We start from the raw sequence: 10,000 nt of genomic DNA, 5'->3' as shown, positions 1-10,000 counted from the left end.
AAAAGGTAAAAAAAATCAATTACCAATATTAATTGTCCATATTCTCTGAAGAATGGATTAAAACAATGTATATGCATAAATATGGTTTATGATGATGATTTATTATCATCGTTGTTGTTGTTGTTGTTGTTGTTGTTGTTGTTGTTGTTGTTGTTGTTGATGTTGTTGTTGTTGTTGTTGTTGTTGTTGTTGTTGTTGTTGTTGTTGTTGTTGTTGATGTTGTTGTTGTCATTGTTACACTGCAAAAATCCTGGTTTTTAAACTGAATCATTTATTCATTCATTTTCTTGTCGGCTTAGTCACTATACTAACACAGCAGAATGAACCGCCAACTTATTCAGCATATTTTTTATGTAGTGGATGCCCTTCCAGCTGCAACCCATCACTGGGAAACATCCATTACTATTGATCATATAATTTTTACAGTGTGTGGCTTTCAAAATAATAATAATAATAATAATAATAATAATAATAATAATAATAATAATAATATTTATTATTATTATTACTTTTAGTGTATATATATATATATATATATATATATATATATATATATATATATATATATATATATATATATATATATATATATATTTACATATATATAAAGGTAATATTTATTTATTTACATATGTGTAAAAACAAGTATTTTAACAATACTTTTTTAGGGGGTTCAGCTGCATTGGCTGTAAATCTGCTTTATTGTATGCAAGATTGAATTGCAATTGTCCTGCATCCTGTATTTTAGCTCAACATAAAGTAAACTAGAATGTGCCGTAATTCTCCACTGAGTTCAGCACAGGTGATTATTTCACACTGAGATGTAATAAGCCAGTAAACAAGTGCAGTTCTCTCTGGTTTTGGAGACCGTTTCTCGGCGTTTTGTCTGTGGATTATGTTGTAAAGGATGAAATGCATTTGTTCAGGTCTTGTCGTCAGTCTCCGGTTGCTATAGCAATGGCTGAATGTGATGCCAGGAGTCTGCGAGAACTCATGGTGGAAAACTGGGAATTTTGCCTTTTAATGTGGAAACTGGCCATGTTACTGCACTCATGAGGCAGATCAGGAAACATTAGAGAGGGATGCATGACATGGATATGATCTGCACTCAGACTCAGTCGCTTGTTCACTCATTAATAATGCATTTCTTTTCACATGCAATTTTGTTTCAATACAATTTCATTCAAGATTAATTTGAGATGTAAGCAAAACTTTAAGTATTCAGGTGAATTCAATTCAACATTACACTGTAACAGATCCTGGGTTCCACACAATCGATTTGTGCTAGGGCAACATGAAGGACATTTGAAGGACTTTTTGAAGGACTTTTGAAGAATTTTTTATTTTTATTTTTTTTTTTACAAATTTAAGTGTATTAAACATAAATAAATTAAGTTGTCCCCCCAAAAAACTCAATAATAGTATTGTTTAGCTCATTTTTAAATAAGTTGTTTAAACAAATAGCAAATGTGATTTTTTGTGTACTTTTATGCTTTTCTTGTGCACTTGTAACTTTGTAATTTTAAGATGATAAACACATTCATAATTCCTGAGTTTGAGCTGAATTGTATTGTATTGTGATGTTTCTAATAAGATTAAAAAAAAAGATTTTTTAATCCAGAATCTACAGTTGAAGTCAGAATTATTAGCCCCCTGGATTATTTGCCCCCCTGTTTATTTTTCCCCCAATTTCTGGTTAACGGAGAGAAGATTTATTTAAACACATTTATAACCATAATAGTTTTAATAACTCATCTCTAATAACTGATTTATTTTATCTTTGCCATGATGACAGTAAATAATATAAAAAGACACTTCTATACAGCTTTAGGTGACATTTAAAGGCTTAACTAGGTTAATTAGGTTAACTAGGCAGGTTAGGGTAATCAGGCATGTTGTATAATGATGGTTTGTTCTGTGGACTATCGAAAAAATATACAGCTAAAAGGGGCTAATAATTTTGACCTTAAAATGTTGTTTAAAAAATAAAAACTGATAGTATTCTAGCCGAAATAAAACAAATAAAACTTTCCCCAAAAGAAAAACAATATTATCAGACATACTATAAAAACTTCCTTGCCCTGTTAAACATCATTTAGGACATTTTTAAAAAAGAAAAAAAAAATATAATCAAAGGGGGCAAATAATTCTGACTTCAACTGTATATTGAAGAAAACTGAAAACCATGCACTTCCATAATAGAAAAAAATAAATAAAAAATAGAAGCCGATGGCTAGAGGTTTCCAACATTCTTCAAAATATCTCTTTTGTGTTAGAATATAAGTTTTTTTGGATGAACTATTTCTTTATTAACTGTGCACTGTGATTGACCAAACTCAATTTCTACGATCCTACAGTTGCCGTCAAAATGATTCGTCCTCCTGTGTTTGTTTTTGTTTTTTTATATTTTAAATATTTCTCAAATTATGTTCAACAGTTCAACACAGTATTTCCTATGATATTTTGTCTTTGGAGAAAGTTTTATTTGTTTTATTTCGGCTAGAATAAAAGCAGTTCTTAAAAACATTTATATATATCTTTTTTTAAGGTCAATAATATTAGCCCCTTAAGCAATATTTGTTTTTGATCGTCTAGAACAGAACAAACCGCTGTTATACAACGACTTGCCTAATTACCTTAAGTTGACTAATTAAACAAATTTTAAATGTCACTTTTAGCTGAATACTAGTATATTGAAAAAATCTAGTCAAGTATTATTTACTGTCATCATGGCAAGGATAAAATAAATTAGTTATTAGAGAGGAGTTATTAAAACTATTATGTGCAGAAATGTGTTGGAAAAAATCTCTGCATTAAACAGAAATTGGGGAAAAATATTTACAGAGGTGCTAATAATTCAGAATTCATTTGCTAACTGTGTGACTCTGTGTGTGTTGTTCAGATTCACTCGGACTCAGATGAAGGCGACGGCTCCATCAAATACACCATCTCTGGAGAAGGAGCGGGCAGCATCTTCATCATAGACGAGGTGACGGGCGACATCCACGCCACCGAGAGGCTGGACCGCGAGGAGAAAACCTTCTACACGCTACGAGCTCAAGCGCGAGACCGGCAGACGGACGAGCCTCTCGAACCCGAGTCCGAGTTCGTCATTAAAGTGCAGGACATTAATGACAGTGAGCCCAAGTTTCTAGAGGGACCGTACATCGGCAGCGTGGCGGAGCTCTCCCCTGTCGGTAAGACAACACATATTGTATCTCAAACCGCTCTGGGGAAATACCATATAATCTAATATACACTATATGTATAATATAGAGTACTATAGTACTCAGTCCTTCCAGGATTTTGCAAGACTTATTTCTGACTTTTGCAGCCTAAAATGACTGATTTTATTGCACCTTTTCTTAAAACCTATTAAGAACTCTGGCAGCTGCATTTTGTACCAAGGTTATAATAGTTTTGGATTTTTCATTAGTTTTAGTTTCTATTTCATTTTGAATTTTTGCTTTCAAATTCAGTTAATTTAATTAGTTTTAGAGGCAGATTTACTTGTTTTTATTAGTTTCTATATTTTGAAATGTCTTAGTTTTAGTTTAGTTTTTATTAGTTTCTTTATTTTGAAATGTCTTAGTTTTAGTTTAGTTTTTATTAGTTTCTATATTTTGAAATGTCTTAGTTTTAGTTTAGTTTTTATTAGTTTCTATATTTTGAATTGTCTTAGTTTTAGTTTAGTTTTTGTTAGTTTCTATATTTTAAATTTTCTTAGTTTTAGTTTAGTTTTTATTAGTTTCTATATTTTAAATTTTCTTAGTTTTAGTTTAGTTTTTGTTAGTTTCTATATTTTAAATTGTCTTAGTTTTAGTTTAGTTTTTATTAGTTTCTATATTTTGAAATGTTTTAGTTTTAGTTTAGTTTTTATTAGTTTCTATATTTTGAATTGTCTTAGTTTTAGTTTAGTTTTTATTAGTTTCTTTATTTTAAATTTTCTCAGTTTTAGTTTAGTTTTTATTAGTTTCTATATTTTGAATTGTCTTAGTTTTAGTTTAGTTTTATTAGTTTCTATATTTTACATTTTCTTAGTTTTAGTTTAGTTTTTATTAGTTTCTATATTTTGAATTGTCTTAGTTTTAGTTTAGTTTTTATTAGTTTCAGTACAACAAGGGTATTTGTTAGGTGCAAGATTCAAAATCAACAGGAAAATTATTGTATAATAAAAACAAATACCTAACATACATTTTTTGAAACATGTATACTGAGAGGACACTTGAACACTATCATCTACCAACACCATCTACCCATCCTCAAACTCATATACAGCAGCCCACAAGATAGCAGCCTTAAGTACAATATGTGTGCAAGGCTGCTTCTGAGGTTAGACACACAGTACTGATGAGAAAACCTTACTGTTAAGGTAAGCTGGCTGTGTGCACGCGAGCGATACACTTATTTAAATGTCTTATGACAATACTATGTAGGCACATTTATGCATACAGTTGCATACAGTTATGCATACATGCATACAGAAACTTTTACAACCGTAAAGCAAACTAGATGTATTTCCCATGTAAAAACAATCCAAAATGAATGTAGGTCTATGTGTTTTTATGTATTTATTATATTACAATATATACTGTAGCGTGTATTGTAATATAATAAACAGAGATTAACTCTTTGTCATGGAGCATATTTCTAAAAATAAGCTAGAAAAGTTGCCTGTAGTAAGGTGGTGCCTACGTCACAGGCGAGCGCCCCGAAGGCTCTGTAGTCCGTTTATAAATTTTCAGTTCTTGCGTTTGCATTTATGATGTAAAAGTGCTTAAAGTTGTATTTTGGTGTGAGGAGTATGCGGCTGGACAAAACTTAATGGTAATGAACAGTGTTTGAACACAGAGTTTATTATTTGCAATCTTCGAAAAGCCTATGGGAATATCCTATTTGGATTTGTCGAGGGAACCGATTTTATGCTAGCAGCCGATTAGTCTACAAGGTGACGTCATAGTTTCTCCATTCTATTATATTTACTTCTAAACGGCTCACAGCAAGATTATGTATTAAATACATTTACAAATACGAAAACGAAGGAAGTTTTAGCTATAATTTGAGTTAGTTTCAGTTAGTTTTGTATGTACATGATACAGTTTCAGTTAGTTCCAGTTTTTTTTTTTTTAACTCTTGTATTTATTTTTATTTTAGTTAACGGCAATTATTTTACATTTTAGTTTTTGTTTTTTCGTTCGTTTTGTTAACTATAATAACCTTTTTTTTGTACTAGCTGAAGTTTGTTAATAGAGGAAACAGAGCATTACAGTAATCCAGCCTAGAAGTCATAAAAGCATGAACTAGCCCTGCTGAAAAATCCAGCTTAAACTAGCCTTGGCTGGTTGGCTGGTTTTAGCTGGTCGACCAGGCTGGTTTTAGAGGGGTTTTGACCATTTCCAGGCTGGTTTCCAGCCATTTCCAACCTGGTCTTAGCTGGTCAGGCTGGAAAATGACCAGCTAAATCCAGCTAAAACCAGCTTGACAAGCCTGGTTTAAGCTGGACATAGCTGGTTTTGGCTGGGCTCCCAGCCTGTCTAGGCTAGTCAAGCTGGTTTTAGCTGGTAATCTCCCAGCCTGACCAGCTAAGACCAGGCTGGAAATGGCTGGAAACCAGCCTGTAAGTGGCCAAAACCCCTCTAAAACCAGCCTGGTGGACCAGCTAAAACCAGCCAACCAGCCTAGGCTGGTCTAAGCTGTTTTTTTTCAGTAGGGAGCTGAGATGGATAGCATACAGTACTTCGTAACTTAGCAATATTCCTCAGATATTTACTATGGGAGTACGTCAGACCATAGTCTGTTATCAGACACATGTTGGAGTTCCCTTATAAAGGGGAAATTCATTTTTAAAATGGGCTGTACTCATTTTGTGCTGAGCACTGTGTACTTCAGCTTCAAGCATGATCAGTCTCAAAGTTTAGTGTAAGCATAAAGTTTAGTCAATATAGTTTTTGTCATTTTTAATATATAGTTTATAGCTGTAGTTTAGTCTTGTTTTGGCAACAAGCTGAAATATTATATATATTTTTTTATATCTGTTCATATTGTTTGTGATTGTTACCCAAGATCCACAGGAGAGCAGTTTTCTTTTCAATTACCTTCATGGCAGAACAGCATTTCCCATTTCCCCCCCAAAGTATTCTAGCGTACTGTAACAGAAACACCATACTAGGACCATTGAATGAATATGGTTTTGCCATTAGTCACAGTATTGGTATTGTCTTCGGTGTGCTGCAGGCTTTTGTCTCAGCTCCAGCTCTTGTGTTGGTGTTTGTGGATATAACAGCTTTTAAATGCAGGTTAGAATAATGTAATCAGTGCAGCGCCGCACGCCCGTGAACTTCCTGATTGAAATTAATTCCTGCTTCCTCAGCACATCAGCGGTGCAGCGCAGCGTTTATTGACACACAGTCCTGCAGCCTCAACCCTTCACTCACATTACACATTACTTCATGTTTTATACATTGAACAGCGGCGGCTGTAATGAAATAACAGCTCTGCTTAGTCCAGCACTTCCTTCTGTGTTCAGCTGCTGGTTATGGTGCAGCGCTAACACTCTAATCCAGAGGAGGAGGAGGGCACACACTCTTCATTCAACATCACACACACACACACACTGCTCAACTCCAAACCTGCGGCTCACTAGTAAAGTTCACAATGAACAAGAGCCTTCAAGATGCAACACCAAACCTGACAGAGACCTGATAGCAATATGCTAATATTATAATAGGCTACCAGTATGTTTACCTATACTAGAAACATGCTTTTATCATGCTAATTCACACTATTAAACTGCAACAGGCTAACATTGTTAATAAAATAGTAAAACATATGCTAGCAGCGTGTTCATCATTGTCAAAATGATGGTGTTTATGCTAGAAACATGCTAAAAAACTATAATTTCTGCTAACAAACATGCTAATTCACGCCAGTATGTTGACCGGTAATGTTTGTAACATGCTAACTCACATTATCAAACTGCACCATGCTAACATTATGGTAATAAAATAGTACAAAATATGCTAGCAGCGTGTTCATCATTGTTAAAATGATGATGTCCATGCTAGAAACATGTTAAAAAAACTATAATTTCTGCTAACAAACATGCTAATTCACACCAGTATGTTGACCAGTAATGCTTGAAACTTGCTAATCCATATTATCAAACTGCAACCTGCTAGTATTGTGTTAATAAAATAGTACAAAATATGCTAGCAGCGTGTTCTTCATTGTTAAAATGATGGTGTCCATGCTAGAAACATGCTAAAAAACAGTTAATTCCTGCTAATGTGACCCCGGCGGTCCTACGCCACCCAACCCGCTCCGAGCTGGGATCAAACCGGCGACCTTCCACATGGGAGTTGGTTGCTCTAACAAGGAGTCTAAAGACCATGACCTCTAGCATCTGTCGCTAGAGTACCTTTAGATGGCAGAGGAGTGAGGTTTACCTTCACAGCACTTACTAGCTGGCCTCCGTTACACTAACAAACATGCTAATTCATGCCAGTATGTTGACCAGTAATGTTTGTAATGCTAATCCACATTATCAAACTGCAACATGCTAACATTATGGTAATAAAATAATACAACATATGCTAGCAGCATGTTCATCATTCCTAAAACATGGTTTCCATGCTAAAAACATGCTAGAAAACTATTAATTCCTGCTAACAAACATGTTAATTCATGCTACCAGTATGTTGCTACTAGAAACATGCTTGCAACCTGCTAATCCACACTTTCAAACTGCAACATGTTACCCTTGTGTTAATAGAAACATGCTAGCAGTATGTTAATAATTGTTAAAACTATGGCTATAATGACATGCTACATTTATATTAACAAGCTGTTCGAAACATGCTAGTTATATGTTAATTGTTGCATTTATGGTGTCCATGCAAGAAACATGCTACAAAACTTTTCAGTCCTGCTATCAACATGCTGATTTATGCTACCAGTATATTGACCTATGTTTGCAACATGCTAATCCACACTATCAAAATGGATATGCTAACATTATGATAATAAAATAGTAAAAAATTTGCTAATAGCATGTTCATTGTTAAAAGTCTGGTGTCCATGCTAGAAACATGTTAGAAAACTATTAATTTCTGTTAGCAAATATGCTAGTTTATGCTACCAGTATGTTGTAAAAATGCTTGTAACATGCTAATACACACTATTAAACTGCAACATGATACCCTTATATTATTATAAACATGCTATTATGGCTACCAGAATGTTGAAAAAATGTAAGCAACATGCTAATCCACACTATCATGACATACTACATTTATAATAACAAGCTGGTAGAAAAATGCTAGCTGTATGTTAATTAATGTTACATTTATGATGTCCATGCTAGAAACATGTTAGAAAATGAATAATTCCTGCTAGCAACATGCTAATTTGTGCTACCAATATGTCAACAACATGCTAATTCACACTTTAAAAATTTTACAAGCTAACATTATGTTAATAAAAAGTAAAACTATGCTAGCAGTATGTTCATCATTGTTAAAATATGATGTCCATGCTAGAAACGTGCTAAAAACTATTAATTCCTGCTTACAAACATGCCAATTTATGCTACCAGAATGTTGCAACTAAAAAAATGTTTGTAACATGCTAATCCACACTATTAAACTGCAACATGCTACACTTATGTTAATAGAAACATGCTAACAGTATGTTAATAATTCTTAAAATTGCGGCTACCAGAATGTTGACCTAATGTAAGCAACATGCTAATCCACACTATCACAACATGCTCACGACATGCTACAACTATATTAACATGCTAGCAGTATGTTAATTAAAGTTACATTTATGCTATCGATGGTAGGAACATGCTAGAAAACATATAGTTCCTGCTAGCAACATGCTGATTTGTGTTACCAGTATGTTTACCTATGTCAGCAACATGCTAATCCACACTATCATAATGAAACATGCTAGCAGTCTTAAAATAAATAAAATTATAGCTACCAGAATGTTTACCTAATGTAAGCAACATGCTAATCCACACTATCACGACTATCGTTGTCCATGCTAGAAATATACTAGAAAACGAATTATTCCTGCTAGCAACATGCTAATTCATGCTACCAGTATGTTGATCTATGTTTGCAACATGCTAATGCACACTATCAAAATAGGCAATGCTACTTTAATGTTAACAAGATGATAGAAACATGCTAGCAGCATGTTAATGTCTATTAAAAACAGGGTTTTCATGCTACATGACTATTAATTATGTCTACCCTGCTGAAAAATCCAGCTTAAACCAGCCTAGGCTGGTTGGCTGGTTTTAGCTGGTTGACCAGCCTGGTTTTAGAGGGGTTTTGGCCATTTCCAGGCTGGTTTCCAACCATTTCCATCCTTAGCTTTCTTAGCTGGTCAGGAGCATTACAGTTACATTAACGCATGTTATAAATACCATAGCAAGGTGTGATAAAACAAAAACATGCTAGTAAGATGCTAACAACTCAATGCTAACCTTTTATTGTGGTAAAGATTGCTAGTAGCATGCTAGTAACACGTAATACATCCTTATGGTGTGCTAAAACAAGTTAGGAACAAGTTATAAACATGCTAAAACTGCTATCATCATGCTAAAATGCTAATGGCGAACCTTAACGTAATAAATACATGCTAAAAAAGCTCCAAAACCTGGTACCAATTTATTGAAAGGTGCTAAAAATGTGAACTAACACAAGAAAATGCTATCACACATATATGTTTTTCATTATTTTACATTTAAAACAATGTATAATTATCTATATTGTGATTTCTACACGCTATTCTTATCTGCGCACCTAATTTCAGGCCTCCAGCCGAGGACACGAGCGCTGTAATTGGTAGTAGATGTTCGTTAACAATGCAGAGATGTGAAGTGTCGGGTCATGCCTCGTGTTCATATTAAACTTCAGCGCTCGCCTTGATCTGCCATAAAGAGCTTCAGTAATTTTCCATCCAAAAGTCTTTAACTGACCAGCTAACG

The 10,000-nt window shown here is 33.9% G+C and overlaps 1 protein-coding gene across 4 annotated transcripts in view; it reads left to right on the top strand.

Moving 5' to 3' along the window:
* The window catches only part of cdh22 (cadherin 22), a 499,150-nt gene that overhangs the window by 274,371 nt on the left and 214,779 nt on the right, over positions 1-10,000 (top strand). For all 4 annotated transcript variants that reach the window (XR_012408257.1, XM_073954734.1, XM_073954733.1 and 1 more), the window contains one exon: positions 2,903-3,197. Coding sequence is in view for 3 of the 4 variants with exons in the window: in XM_073954734.1 (XP_073810835.1) it covers positions 2,903-3,197 (295 nt within the window). In the remaining variant the exon portion in view is untranslated. The remainder of the gene's footprint in view (positions 1-2,902; positions 3,198-10,000) is intronic.

This window comes from Danio rerio, chromosome 6 (genome assembly GCF_049306965.1).
Source record: "Danio rerio strain Tuebingen ecotype United States chromosome 6, GRCz12tu, whole genome shotgun sequence".
In the NCBI taxonomy this organism is placed as follows: domain Eukaryota; kingdom Metazoa; phylum Chordata; class Actinopteri; order Cypriniformes; family Danionidae; genus Danio; species Danio rerio.
Note: the sequence above shows the minus strand (reverse complement) of the source record. Positions and strands in the feature narration are given on the sequence as shown.